General features: G+C 42.4%; 1 protein-coding gene across 1 annotated transcript; it reads right to left on the bottom strand.

Moving 5' to 3' along the window:
- Positions 1 to 307: 307 nt before the first annotated feature.
- CD40LG (CD40 ligand) lies at positions 308 to 14190 on the bottom strand. Its single transcript, XM_006881823.1, has 5 exons — positions 14035 to 14190; positions 11730 to 11861; positions 6421 to 6478; positions 3772 to 3834; positions 308 to 684 (listed from the first exon to the last, which is right to left on the bottom strand). Exons 1-5 carry the CDS (start codon positions 14188 to 14190, stop codon positions 308 to 310), a joined length of 786 nt encoding a protein of 261 aa, XP_006881885.1.
- Positions 14191 to 15736: the final 1546 nt, after the last annotated feature.

Here is a 15736-nt window from a genome sequence, read left to right as displayed (position 1 = left end):
GCCTCTTGCTCAGCATTCGCCCCGTGCATGCTGGTCCTCTGTTCTGGTCGCTCTCTGGATGCCTGTGCCAGTGGAGTTTCTGCTTCTAAATATAAGCTCATATGGAGCAGGGCCTGTTTTGGTTTCCTTTGCCCTATAGTTCACTTTTTACAGCCCTTACATGCCTTGGGGTGTGTAATAAATAGTTCTCCACGAGGAGGCTCTTAGGGTTATAAATAGGCAGTTCGACAGGGGCTGGTCTTAACTGCTTTGCTGGATTTTGAAGACTGCCCATGTCAGCTCAGCTGCAGTTGGGAGGGTCTGCTGTTCAGAGTCTGAGCAAGCCAAAAGACGTGAAGCCAGTCCCGTGGCTCACGTGGCTGGGATCAGTCACGTTGACAAATACGGAATCACCTGATTGCAATTCAAATACTCCTCCCAAATGGATGGATTGTTGACTGCAAGGTTTGGAGGAACTGGGGGCATTTGCTGCTCTGAGTAAGATTCTCTCCGATTCACCTGGGGACTGCAGGCAGAGGCTGGCTGTAAATGGCTTTTGTCCTGAAGTCTCCTGATTGGAGCAGAAGGTGACTTGGGTATAGATGTAATAGAGTCCTTGGTTTTTCACAGTGAGCTGCTTCTTGTATTTGAGTTCAACCAAGTTGGTGCTCATGGTGTAATATCCTCTTTCAGCCCAGTGTAGAACTGTAATGAGAAGAGGGGGAAATATGTGGTGAAGTGAAGCGCTATAGTTCGTGTGGGGCAAGGGCTCCATATACAGATGGAAAAACTAGGCATCAGGGATTTGTCAAGACTTTTCTAGCCAGTAAAGTCACAATTCAACTCATTACTGTTGACTCTGAACTGACCCATAGCTGAGCCTTCACAGTTTTTACAAAGCAGAAGATTGTCCATCTTTCTCCTGTGGAGAAAGCTGGTGGATTCGACCCACCTGTCTTTGGGTTGACAGCACAACTCCACTAAGGCACTAGAGCTCACTTAGGGTATAGGGAGGAGCTACGGCTGGAAAATCAGCGTGAGTTTGAGAATCAGAGGAAACGTGGAACCTGGTTCCACTCGAGGCTTCATGCACGATTGGGCAAGTCAGTAAACTTACATGAGCCACAGTACTCCATTGATACAGAACCTCCAAAAACAAATAAGCAATAAATCACCAAAACAACACCCCAAAATGAACCAGTTGCCCTCAAGTTGATTCTGACTCATGGTGAACCCACGTCCTTCAGAGCGGAAATATATTCAGTAGGGTTTTTTAGTGGCTAGGTTTTTTTTTTGGGGGGGGAAGCAGATCACTAGGCCTTTCTTCTGAGGTGTCTTTGGGTGCATTTGTATCGCTAGCCCTGTGGTTAGTAGCCAAGCGCTGAACTATTTGCACTTCCTAGGTATTAGTCCTTGTTATCTGCAGCAAGCCTGTGCCAGAGACATGTGGTGAGGATTAATAAAGTAGCATGGAGCCCCATGAATAGAGCTCCCACCCAGAATTCTTGAAGTCAATTTGTCCTTGGAATGAATAACATCAGTAATTTCAAAATTCCTCACCACAAATTACACATGCCGGATTATTCAGGCCCAGTCCTTGCTAATAAGAAACGAACATCTTGATTGCCTTTGGATTTTACAGAGTCAAAGAATTGGCAGCCCTCTTAGTTGAGCTTCAGCATAGAGAGAAGGAAAGACCCCATTTCTTCCTAACAATTCAGCTCTTGCAAACCTGACCTGCCTCCCACAGCAAGGACTAAAATTAGGCAAGGAAGTATGAAAATAAACTTGTCATTTCACGGTGTGTTTTGATCTCCCATTGTAGTGGGCGCCCCAACTTGAAAGTACCTGTGTTCTTGTGGCTAAGCCGAGTACCCACCAGCAAGCAGTGTGCCATTTTCTCGGCTAAGATGATGAGTGGGTTCAAAGTAGTGTGTACCCAATCTCAAATCTCAGCTCCCACAGAGGTCTGCAGGGATGGGCGTGGGGGTTGGGAGGAGTGAAAATATGCTGATGTGGGTGTGCCTCCTTGAGTTATATTTTATTACCGATTGGTGATTTTAGGCTTATCATGCATGATATGTAAAATCCTATCTACTAAGATGCATCCTTTGGGAATCAGGAGGCATCCTGCAATACTTGACATTTTGGGAGCCTCTAGACACCTCCAGCCTCTAGACACCTCCAGAAAGGATGCTTAACATAATGACTTTGATACAGAAAGAAAGAACCCCCAAACTTCTCACTTCCCCTCTCAAACTTTTCACTTTTGAACCATTTGATGGAGGGTAAAGGAATAGGAGACCTGTCTTTCAGTCCAGTAAGTTTAGCTCTTGCTGGCAGAGGAAGGTTCCGTTTGTAACAGTGTGACCAGAAGGGAATGAGAAGTTTGGGGTTGATAGGAGAAGCTGGGGAGGAATGTTACTGTCTTCTCCCCTGTCCCTCTGCAGATCCACTACAATGCTTGCTATAAAAATACTCTAGGACTGATCTCAACCAAGAGCCTGTTGGGAAAAACTGAGCCACATCAAAGAAATCCCAGAGCAAGAAGACAAGATTCACATACAGGTGGACAAAGACGAGTGGAAGCTGTGCTTCTAGGACATTTCTCTGTTGCTGTCATCCTACCCAAATGAAAAGGTGCCAAGGTGGTTAGCCACCTTGTACACACGAATACAGTCATTATATTTTCCCGTAAGTGTTTCTTGTGAGGAAGAAAAACTTTGGGATTATTAAATGCCATTTGTATAACTGATACCAATAAAGGGATTAATGCTATTCTTTTGACATATAAACCACAGTGAAATAAGGTAAGTGGTGGACACTTTACACTGGAATTACACTCGACAGCTTAACTTTCTTCCACATTAGCTGAAATGATGCCCAGAGCAACTCTTTGAAGAAAGTAGCTAAGGCAGGAAACGGTAAAAGTAAAGACGTTTGTCCAGTAAGTGGTAGCTATGGTTCTTGAGCTCCCTATCCAGTGCTCTTAAGTCCATTTAAGAGTGAACTTGCATAAATTCCACTCACTGAAAAGTCCGAGCTGCCTCTGGGATGACGTGGTGTCTTGTGTCCATGCTAATGAATTTTTAGGTGCTCTTGGACTGCCTCTATGTTGATGGAGGATTTTTCTGCTAGTGTGTATGTTTCCATCTGTTTATCAGGTATAATATCTTCTCCAACACCAGCTATCTATTGCAAGTTACATATTTGGGGAAAGAAGTCAGAGGACTAGAATGACGTCAGAACATGTATGGAAATAAATTGTTTAGAGCTGGAAAGATCATAGTATGTCGTCTGTTATTGCTTCATTGGAAAAATCTACCACCCTGGAACTGATTGATCTTTGCCAAATGAGTTTACCTTTAATTTCCCTGAGTTTGGCCCCAGGGAGGCTGGAATGAATCATACAGGGATTGACAAATGCCAGGAAATGCCCTTTGAGGCCCAGTTACGCATGGGTATGAAGAGGTTAGGGAAAGGGATGCTTTCAGCTAGGAGGTTGGTACCTTCCACTTATTTGATATTATTAGAATAATGGTTCCTCCACCTAGTAATTAATAATTTAGATCAGTCATTAAGCAAGAATATAATTGGGATTTGAAGACTCCTTCCCACCTCCTTTTATTCCTCCAAGTGCCGTCTGAGCATTTAAGCTCACTTTGGAGATAAAGAAGAACATACAGGAGGTCTACGTATATTGAGCCCCAGAGGAAGAGTTTAAACTGCATTGTTTCAGCACCCCAACATTCCTCCGTGGGTGACTGACACATAGAATGCTGTGAAACTTACCAGATGATGTTTTACCACTGGCATCACTTATGACATGGGCTGCAATTTGAGGCACCTGATCACCTGTAACTAAACAAAAAGCAAGATTTTAGACCCAAGTGTTATAAAATGATCCACAGAACTACGTGGTCCAGTCTTTATCAATATGTAAGAATGACTGTGTTTATGTGAAATTGTTGTTGCTGTTATGTGGCATCAAGTCAAGTATAACTCACAGCAACCCTATAAGGAACAGGTCTGAACTCTGTCCTATCCTGTGCCATCCTCATCATCTTTCATACACTTGAGCCCATTACTGCAGTCACCTTGTCAGTACATCTTGTTGAGGGTCTTCCTCTCTTTCACTGACTCTCCACTTTTCCAAGCATGATGTTATGTTCCTCTCTCAGGAATAACCCCTCCTACCGAAAGTATGGGAAATGAAGCTTCACCATCCTTGCCTCCAAGGAGCACTCTGGCTGCACTTTCTCCAAGATAGGCCTATTTGTTCTTTTGGCCGTCCATGGAATATTCAGTACCCTTCTCCAACACCATAGTTCAAGCATCAATTCTTCTGTCATCCTTATTCACTGTCCAGCTCTCAGATGAATCTTGAATCTGGCACATCTCAGTCTTTGAATTGACATCATTTCCTCTTCAGGATTTTGAATAGGTGATGTGAAAGGGAGAATACAATGGTCTGGAATCCCTTTCTCTTACCAAGGAAAAAGTTGTTTCCTACCAAATTTTAATGATTGGGTGTCACCATTGACTCCACTGAATTCATAGTTGTCCATTACTCAGTTCTATTTTGCACAGACTGACATAAGTAAAACAAAATTCCACTAGTTTTCACTCTACGTATAATTAATTTGGCTTTTAGCAATAACTTCTGTACAGTGGGAGTTTTATTGGATCATATCTACACAATAAGGCAAATAACTGGTCAAATTTTGTCTATTTCTCTAAGTATTTCTCTTGTAAAAGGCTTGCTCCTTAATTAGGTGTGCCAATCCCCAAAGGACAGAGCCATGTGGAAGTTTCTTTTTTTTCTCTCCAGTAAATTAGCCTTGTTGCTGTCAGAAGTAATCGAGTGAGTACAACCCATAGCAACCCTATGGACAACAGCTCTGAGCCCTGTCCTATCCTGTGCCGTCCTCACAATCTCTGACACATGTGAGTCCACTGCTGCAGTCACTGTGCTGGTCCACCTGGTTGAGGGTCTTCCTCTCTTTTGCCACCCCTCCACCTTCCCAATTAGCTTTGTAGGTACCCTATAAATGTTGAGTCAAATCATATACCCTATTTAGTTAAGGTGATTACTTTATTGATGACTCCACATCAAGCATTTCCTCAACTTTCACTACTATGAACAGACAATATGGTATCACTCATTTTGAAGATAAAATCTTCATGTAGAAATCAGTTGACCCTATAGCATTCAGGTCCATAGTTAAGGCAAGCTTTTTGTCTCAGAAGCAGTATCTGTATGCATGTGTGTGTGTGTGTGCTAAATTTACCCAAACTAGAGTATCGTATTCATTAATTTTATAACAGTCTCTCCATCAACACCCCCTTGATCCGCTCCGTTTTCTCCATACTCTGTTGTGAAGGTTACCTTAGGAATTGGCGTGTTTTGGCTGAGGGCAATACATTCTAAGAGGAAGGGGGAAGAACTGGCATTTTCAGAAATGGACTCAATTAGAAGAGGAAGGGGCTGGGAAATGTCATATGAGGAACAGTGGAAGACACTGGAGATGTTGAGCCTGAGGAAGAAAAGGCTCAGAGTCCATGACTGTGGTCTTGAACACCTGGACAGTTGCTCTGTAGGAGAGAAATGGTGATTGGTTTGATTTGGGTCCACAGAATCCATTTCAAAGGCCTGCAAGTGGAGGTTTGGGGCAGGCACATTTTGGTTCCGAAGAAGAATTCTCTTAAGCAGTTTGGCACTCTTACAACCATTATTAGAGCTCTCCACTTATGGGTCAGGCTGTCTTACAGAGCGGAAGGTGCCGCATCCCTAGACATGTTCAATCGGAGGCCAGGCAGTCAGTTCTGCTGGGAAGGACATCTGAGCTCTTGGAATGGTGTTGGATTTGAGAACTATCAAGATCTCTTCTCACTCTGAAACATTTGAGATTCTATGAGTTCAAGAAGAGGGTCAAGAACATTGTCCTACGAATCAAAGCACTCTTTTTCCCCCCAGAAGCTGCACTTGGCCACTGTTCCCCATGAGACACTAGTATCACTGAGCGATGAATGCCATTGCTACCAAATGATGGTTTTCCTGCCATCTTATCTTTCTTTGATCATGCTATATGGATGCTTTGAGGCACTAAAAATAACGGGATCCCTTCCTATTGGGTATTGTGAGCATCAAGGAGCAAAGCCTTTCTTATAAATGTGTATACATGAAGCTTTCAAAACCACAGGGACCAGAGAAGGTGTCCATTTGACCACTGACTTCCTGTTTTCTTTCCAGAGTGAAAAGTTTCCAAATTCGATACTGGTTTGTTCAAATATAATCAGCCTAATTCTGATTAGAGCTATAATCTATCCTAAGCTGGAGGGTCAGCTATGGGTTGGCTCCAACTCGATGGGACACAGCAACAACAAGAAGCTTCTTTTTCATTTTTAAGTACTTCTAGCAATTGGCAAACAGCAACTTACCTTTTTGCATTCCATAAGTATTTTCTTCCTCCTTTTTCTCTTCCTGGAGCATTAAGCCCTAAAATAAGAAACATTGCAAAAGGTCATTAGAGAAGGGGCTCTGCTGTGGGCTTTGAGAGCCATTTCCCACTTGGTGTCTGGCATTACTCTGTTTCTTCGTACATAGACTTGGATTCTAACCTTTATTTCATCATACTGATGGGGAAGCCATGGCTCTGACAGATGAACTGACAGCCCAGAAAGCCCAGGGGTGAAGCTAGAAGCAGAATCTGAGATATTAAGTCTCTATTCCAGTGCCTTCTCCAGGCTAGAAGCTGTGATACTGGGCCCTCTCATGGCTAAACCACCCTGACTTTGACAGGTATTGACAAATAATACTGCATGCTTCTACCCTGGAAACTGGTATATAGAATATTAATAAGCATAGAGCATTGTGCTCTGTTAGGATAAAACTGGTCTGAAATCTCGTAGGAAAAGGTAATAGTAAGTTTGATCTTGGAAGAGAAATTCTAGATTATGACAAGACTTTGGGGCATTTTAAAAATGCCCTTGTCCTTTTTAAGAAGCTGGTTGCTGTGAATGGCTTTTATTTATTTAGGATAATAATCAGTCAGCCTTTAGGAAACTCCGTTTTTCTCATTTACCAAGTGAAGGAAGTTTGGAGAGTTGTAAAAATGTTAGCAGGCTATTTCCCCCTCGCCCTTTTCTGCCCCTCCTTCTCTCTTCCCTTTCTCCTTTTGAACACACACACACACACACACACACACACACACACACACACATCAGTTAGCCTCCTAGCAGAGATTGATGGGGGGGGGGTGGGTAAAGGAAGGGAAAGGTTCAGTGGAGACTTGAACAGATGAGGTGATAATAGTCCTAGATCAATGATAATTATATAAGATGCAATACATATGAATGATTGCATAAAACACAATGCACATGAACAAAACATGATGTGTATGAATGATTGTATAAAACACAAAGTACACGTATGAAACATAATGTACAGAGATGATTGTATGCAAACCACTAAAATTTTTTTTAAAACCCAAAGCCAAATAAAAGAAAACCTACTAAAATTCAAGTGGGGAAAAAAGCAGCAGAGACTGCCATCAACACAGGTTACAAGATAATGAAGGCGTTTGCAGCCGTTAAAAGACACTGAACCAAAGGCCTGGCGGGCTTTACTGACTGGGGTGAGGTGACGCCATGCTCAAGGGTCTCAGCTGCTAACCGAAAAGGTGAAGGTTTGAGTCCATCCCACGGAGCCGCAGAGGAAAGCTCTGGCAATGTACTTCTAAAAGCTGTTATTGAAAATTGTGCGGTTCTCTTCTGACACACACCGAAGGCCATCCCGAGTTGGAGATGACTCCTAGCAAATGGAGACACTTGGAGAATTGAATTCACCCAAGAAGTCCAAGATCGAAGCCTCAAATAGAAATTGCTGGATCACACTCGTGGTTAGGCTAACCTCACCCTACGCTTTAAACTGAAAGGCGGAAGAAGACAGTGCTATTTCCCAATGTTCAGATAAACCAGGTCCTTGCGCTCCTTCTCATTGCTGGGGCCAGCTGCCCCCAGGAGTCTTCCTTTCTGTTCCTCCCTTCGAAATCATTTCTCTTGTTCCTATCGAGTGTGCTGCTGTAGGCTCAGCTCAGCTGCCAGATGAGAGGGTGGTCAGGCGAGAACTGGGAGGGTGGCCTGCACCTCAACAATGCTCACATGGGCCACGGAGAGCCTCAACTTTCCACTTGAGCTCAAGTGGCGCACTGTGAAAATGCGACGACAGGAAAATGTTTGCCAGATAAGTAAACAAATGACTATTTCTTGTATTTGTGAAAAATGGAGTGTGATGATCGGGGCTGAGATACTTTTAGGCTCAGTGTTTGCACTGGTGCCGGGGCCTGGCCAAGATGAAAACCTGAAGTCAGCAAAGTTGCCTTTTATGCTCCCCGCTTCGCCTTTTTGTAAACTTCCCCCCAGCCACACTCCACTCCCCAGGGCCCCCATTCCCCTCGTTTCACTCCTCACCTCAGCTCAAAGACTTAAAAGTTGGTCTCGGAAAAATCTGGGATTCCTAATCTAAGAGCAGGAATGCTATGTGTCAGGTATGGACTTGCTTTCATCCCGCATCTCAAGGGGATGGAAGGTAAGTGACCCCAGAGCTGATAGCTGTTAACAGGTGCTGGGTACCGACAGTGAAGCATGGTATGAAATTGTACTACACACGATGCTGTCTCCTGTCTCCTGACATAATCCCCAAGCCTCATCTTCTCTTAGATTGACAGTTTGGCTCTGCCTGCCTCTGTTCCTTGTCACTCAAAACTCACTGCCATCTTGTCAGAGCCAACTCACAGCTGACCTCCCAGCAGGGTTTCAAGAGGCTGTAAATCGCATGGAAGGAGACTGTCCTTTCTCTCGCGGAGCTACTGCTAGATTAGAATTGGCTGCTTTAGGTTAGCAGTGCAACTATCCAGAGACTAGACCACCAGAGCTGCCTTTCTTGTCATTGTTGTTAAGTACCATTAAGTTGGAACTGACACATAGCTGACCCTCCAGCGGGTTTTCAGAGGCAGATAATCACATGGGAGGTGATTACCCATCCAGTGGAGCAACTGGTGGATTCGAACCGCTTGCCTTTGGGACTGCAGCACCGTTCCTTACCACGAGGTGACCAAAGCTCACTAGAGGTCTTAAATTCAATGACCCTTTGGTAGGTCTGGGCTGAGAATTGAATTTGATGATTTCAAAGGTTCCCTTCAAGTCTTATGATTGGAAACCCTAAATATAAAATTTTAAATTTCTTGGAAAGAAACACTGCTAACATTTGCCAAGAAAATAAAAATCCTACCTGAGGTGACCCTGTAAATGTTTATGAAAATTAATAAAATATAATTATAGAAAAAAAATAATAAATGTCCTATTGGGTAAAACAAATAGACAGTCCAAATGAGTTCTGTTAAATAATGGAAAGGGAGTCAGTGATGACAGGTGGACCCGGTAGTTAGAGGACTTTGTAGCTAACCATGGTGCCCATCATGGGTACAGATGGCATTGCCTGAGGTTCCACACCTGCAAAGGGCACCCTTTATCACATGGAAGGACGAGATCACACAGGTTGACTGACGTACCTGAGAAGGCCTAGTGTAGTAGAATATGAAACTCTGGGGCTCTCACTTTATTCATACAAGCCTAAGGAGGGAAAACAACCACATTTTTCTTTCTCTAGCCCTACTGCGTAGCTGATTCTGGAAGTTTGATATCTCCAACATGAAATCGACACAGGAAGAATTGACAATTTAGCTGCCAGACTCAATAAGAAAGAGGCAAGGAGGGGGAAAAAAAAAATCTCAATAAATGCTTTTCCTGTCATTGGAGGGAGGGAACTGAAGGCTAGATGCATAACTACAGAATGTCAGTCCTGGTAGTGCCCTTACAGGTAATCTCAACCCTCTTGTTTCATCAGTGAGAAAAACCAAAGCCCACACAAGGGTCAAGTCATTTGCCCAAGGTCACTCAGCCATGCGTATTCAATACACTATTTGGATTAGAGTAAATCACTACTCTTTTGACAATGTTTTTGTTATGATGCAGCTCAAGACTCGGTCATACTGGTCAGAACGCTGAAAGAATCACAGAACCTCAAATCTTTCCCAACACTGGCCAGCCAAGCCTGGCAAATCACTGCTTAGGAGTCTTCTGCAACCTAGCTTGATGTGAAGAGCCTGAGAACCAGCAGCCGATTTGCACTGTATTCTGATTCTCGAAGGTGACTAAGGAATAGATTTGTCACTGCTGGATTAAATTCTGTATCAGCGACTGCCTGGGGAGATAGGAATGAGCTCAGGAATAAGATCATAAGCCCCTCCCTCTTGGGTTAAATTGTACAGCATCTACATGAAGGAACTGAATCTTTGTTTATCCAGCTATCCACCTAGCCCAGAGCTGTTGTCAACATGGAGTACTGCCTCCTTGTTGTTGTTGTTGTTATGTGCCATTGAGATGACTATGACTCATAGTGACCCTGTGAACAATAGGGCTGAACACTGCTCTATCCTGAGCCAATCTCAGCATCTCTGGCTCACGTGCCGCCATTGCCATAGTCACCATGTCAATCCATCTTATCCAGGGTCGTCTTCTCCTGTGCTGTCCCTCCACCCTCCCAAGCATGATGTCCTTCTCCAAGGACTCCTGACATGTCCAAAGTAGGTGAGACTTCTAGAACTACCTCCTAGATATGACCACAAAAGGAGCTGAGGGATGAGAGTGATTAATTCTGTATTCTGACAGGGAAAAGGGCAAGAAGAACTCTCAGAAATTCTAACTCAGGCTGAAGAAACCCTAGACTCCATGTCTGTGATGAGGCAATAAATACTGTAGATACAATTTTGGAAAAACGTTCGACGAAATTCTTGTTTTGGGTACAATTACAAGCTACAATCACAGCAGTGACTTCATGCTGGCCACTAGTCTCCTGGGCTAGAAGCCTTGGAACCTGCTCTGCCTCGGGTCCTGGTGGGCTCTGGAGGGAACTGGTTTCATAAGCCAGGGGCATCAGGTAGGGTCTGATATGAGAACTGAACTGAGAAGGCCAACCACCCATCCCGTGCACCCCTCCCATGATAAGAAGGGGAAAATATCTTACTTATATGAAACCTGAAATCTTGTTATCAGAGAAAAAGAAAAGTTTAAAAGTTCTAAGAGTCCCCATTGTCCCAGTAAAGATAATACCTTAACTGGGGACCTGCTGTGGTGGCCCACAATTATTGCTTCCTTGGGAAATGGGGACCAGAACATGAGTCCACAGTGGGAAGGCAAAGAAGTTTGGATGAGGCAGAGGCAGCTTGTGGCCAGGTTCCCCAAAGATCTGCCTTTTCCTCAGAGGATGTTTTATATTTATCAAGTAGGACTATGTAAGCTTTCATTTTTTCCTTTTCTCTGTAGCATATATTTTGGCTTTAAAAAAAATTATTTCATTTTGCCTTGTATGCCAAAATGCGTATAGTTTGTGTTTCATTCATATATATTGCATTTCACACATTCCTTTATTCCCATTGTATTTCATATATGATCATTCCCATACATTGCGTCTTATAAAACTAATCACCATTGATCCACGCACATCATTACCCCATCTTTTCAGATCTGCACTGAATCTCTCTTAACTTTTCCCATCCTCATTTTGGCTTTTTACACACACATATAACACATATACAGCCCAAATGTTTTTAACTTTCACATGGCCACGGGTCAGCTTCTCTGTCTAGCAAATGCAGTAGACACTTTTGACCGACAACTGAGCTCCTTACCTTGATGAGTTCTTTGAACTGGTTTTTTATTTCCTCACATTTCAGCAAGGATAAAGGTCCTTCTCCTTTGACACATCTCTGTATCTTTTTAAAGAACACAATATCTTCCTGAAGATTCCTCTCATCTTCTAACTGTGAAATAACAGGGATATGAGAAATGCAATTCAGAATGTGAATGCAGCCAACAGTGTCTCCCCCAGGCTCACTTCTATGGCATAGGAGAACTTCAGGGTGGATAAATGAGACAGAAGAAGTTATGCTGGATAATTGTTATCTGTGGCTTTGAAAAAGCTATCAAAGCCAGAAATTAAATGCCCTATTATCTAAAACTCAAGGCATAGAGCATAGTTATTCTAATAAAATTAAATCCCAATTCACTATAAACAAAACCCTCATTGCCTTTGAGTCAGAACCGACTCATAGATGACCCTTTAGTGTGTTTTAGAAGACTGAAAATCACACAGGAGGAGATTGTCCATCCTTCTATTTCAAAGCAGCTAGTGGATTCCAATTGCCAGAGACGTGACCATGCCCCAGCGCTCCCTCAGTCATATTTTATCCTTTACCCTACCTTCCAGTTTTCCAGGAAGGATTGACCATTATAGTTTCAGGCTGTAAAAACACTCTGCCAAGCTAACTCATCCACTTTGGTGCCTGTGAGGTAGTGTCTTTGTGTACACTCATTTGCAATGTTTGTCAACGAATTCAGGTTCTAACTGCATCTCTCTTAGTATGTACAGATCATGCTTGGGATTTTAAAAAGAAGTCCTCTATTATCCCCAAAGTTAGCAGAGTCTTGCAAAAATAAAAAAAGTCTATGGAATTAACTTTGTATTATCAATGAATTCTGTACTGCTTTCATGTTAGATTTTTAGACTCAAAGCAAGATGCAGTTAGCCAACAGCTTTCACGCTCCAAAAGCACATCCAAATGTTACAGTAAATTTGTCTCGTCCAGCCGATATTTCATCTTTAGAGGCTAGGCTGGTATTTAGGCATTTGATTGGCAGAGACCATCAGGTCAAAGCAAACAAGTAAACAATCAAACCTTAAGCCCCCCCCAAAGCCCTTCCTTTTCTTCTCACCTATGAAACTCAAAATCTGAGCAACCCAGTGAATTACCTCAACCCTCACAGCCTCACTTCATCCTGATGGGAAACCTCATGGCCTTATTTCTAGATTTGTATCTCAGTCTAAAGGGACCCTGATGGCACCGTAGTTAAGTGCTCAGCTGCAAACTGAAGGGTTGCTGGTTCAAATCCATCAGCCATTCCTAGGGAGAAAGATGTGCCAGTCTACTGCCATAAAGATCACTTTGTCATACTCGGCCCTGTAGTGTCACCCACCATGAGTCAGAATGACCTCCCCTGCCATAAGCTTTGGATAGTTCCGTTAGTGTGGAATGAGCCCTGCTGACATAGGACATGCGGTCCACTTCTATAGAGACTTACAGCCTTAGAAACTCAATGTAGTTATTCTATGCTGTGCTAGAAGGTTGCTATGAGTTGGAATTTGACTTGATGACAATCTTTCTTTTAAAATCCTAATACAGCTTACTGAAACATCCCAGAGAAAATGCACCAACCTATAAATGCTGCCTATCCAGAGTTGTCCGTGTAGTTGATAATCGATCAAATGTCTCCTGTGTAGCTATAACTGATATTCTGTCAACAGAGCCAAAACGCTTTTCAATAGGTTTGGACAAGCATGTGGAAACAGGAAAAATCCTAAAGGTAATCTCTTCTAGGATTGCTGAGCCAACTAAGTAGATTATTTGCAATATTTGAAGAGTTATACAGAGAAAAGTCACTGTTCCTAAGAGACTACAAATTCTAAGACTGGCTCATGCCAGTGCTAATTTGAAATGCCAGCAAACTTCAGATTAAATTCACGTATCCTTCCTTAATCAGACATTTAAAAGAAAAAAAAGTTGCATTTCTGAAAAAAGGTTAATTCCCTTTAAAAAGTAAAATTTTAGCAAACACTTAGAACTAGCCCCTGTGTCGGACTGACTTGGTGCAATGCCTGCACCATTATCATTTCTATTTTTCAGATATGGAAACTGAGGCACAGAAGTGCAACGTAACCTGTCCAGGACCACAGAGCTGGTAGGAACAGATATAATATTTGAACCTAGGCAGCCTGCGTCCAGAGTCCAAGCTCTTCACTAGAAGCAAGGACACAGAGTACTACCAATAAGTGCTATTATGCCATAAGACAATCATATATTTGGATTTATACCATTGTTCATCATTTGGATAGAGCTGAAATCAACCAACAGCAAATCAACAAGAACCCCATCTTACCTTGTCCAACCTTCTGTGAAGATAGACAGCAAAAAGAGCTGACCCAATCATATGGGTGATCAGAAAAATAGTAAGTAAATACATAAAAATTTTCATACTGGCAGGAGGTCCAGTGGCCACAGACCGGGGAGAAGGTTGGCTATAAGTTTCGATCATGCTTGGTTAGAGTTGAAACGGTATCTTCTGGTCGAGAAGGTGGCAGAGGCAGCATGAGAAGACTGTCAAAGTAGCCACCTTACTCAGGATTAGTTAAGAGCGCACAATCGTTGCAGCCCACACTTCCTGGAAAATGTGCTTCGTAGTCTTCTCTCCTGGCAAAAAAGTTACGTAAAGGTTTTTTTTTTTTTTCTTTTCTCAGTTGTACCCCTATCATTCACTTCCAGGCTTTCCTTTTTGTTAGTAAAGAAGAAACAAGTTTCTTCTTCCATATATTCATTCTTGCCTTGAAATGTCATAGACTTCTCAACAGACAATGGCAGTATTTTCCTATCACTGTCTAACTTCTTTGGGGCTCACCAGTTTCAAGGAAAGTGACAAATTAATCCACCAGCAACAGACATATTTCAATTTCAGTCTTACTAATATAAAGTGGGAACCTGGTATATGGGGGAAAGAAACACATGTCAACAAAAGCTTGGATTGATTTTATGATCAGTGTGCTAATTGCTTTGCTTAGTTGATAATGTCAAGACTTTTTTTTTTTAAACCTTTTAATCCAGTGAAACTTTAGCAGTTTTTCAGGTCAAGTCTATATGGTTAGAGGCAAAAAAAAAAAAAAAAAGGTTAACAACTATATATTTAGGTTGGAAAAAGCAAGGAAAAGAAAAAAGGAAAAGGCAAGAGAAGTAGAGTCTTGAGGGTGATTAGGCTAAAATCTAAGTTTTGTGGAATTTGTTAATATGAGACATAAATCATCTAAATAATAAATCATCCCTGTGTTAGGGGCCATTGAACTGACTCTAGAGTCAACTCATAGTCTAAATCTTGTACAGCTTCACAATCTCTACGATTATTGCAATCACTGCATCAAATCCATGTTGTTGAGGATCTTCCTTGCCTTCACTACCTCGCCACCTTTCCAAGAACAATATATATCCCCTTCCAAAAACCGGCCCCTCAACAACGTGCCCTAAGTGTATGAGACATCCTTGCCTCTAAGGAGCACCCTGGCTGTACTTCTTAAAACACAGACTTGCTTGTTTTTTTGGCAGTCTATAGCAGAGTCAATATTCTTCTCCAGCACCACAGTTCAAAGGCATCATTTCTTCTTCAGTCTTCCTTATTCATTGTCCAACTTGCACAAGTTTATGAGGTGACTTAAAATACCATAGTTTGAGCCAGATGCACTTTAGTTTATGAAGTGACATCCTTGCTCTTAGGACTTTAAAGAGGTCCTTAACAGCAGATCTTTGTATACCAGTGAAAAATTTGACATACTAGTAAAAACTTGACATACCAATAAAAAACTTTACAGCTGATCATTTACAGACTAATAAAAAACAAACAATTATAGCATCGAAAACACTCAAGGTCTAAACTAAGACTTGAATCATTGAGATGTGTAGGTTATACGCCTCTGAGTGATTTGTTCTTGGCTTTATCAGATTGTCTTCAAAATAAAAGCAGCTGTGCAAATCCCTACCCCACATCCCAACCTGGTTTAGAAAACCATGATGAGATTGCTTTGGTGATTCCTACAAAA

The sequence above is a fragment of the Elephantulus edwardii genome, unplaced genomic scaffold, assembly GCF_000299155.1.
Source record: "Elephantulus edwardii isolate Elephantulus edwardi_28Jun2011 unplaced genomic scaffold, EleEdw1.0 scaffold00016, whole genome shotgun sequence".
Taxonomy (NCBI): domain Eukaryota; kingdom Metazoa; phylum Chordata; class Mammalia; order Macroscelidea; family Macroscelididae; genus Elephantulus; species Elephantulus edwardii.
Note: the sequence above shows the minus strand (reverse complement) of the source record. Positions and strands in the feature narration are given on the sequence as shown.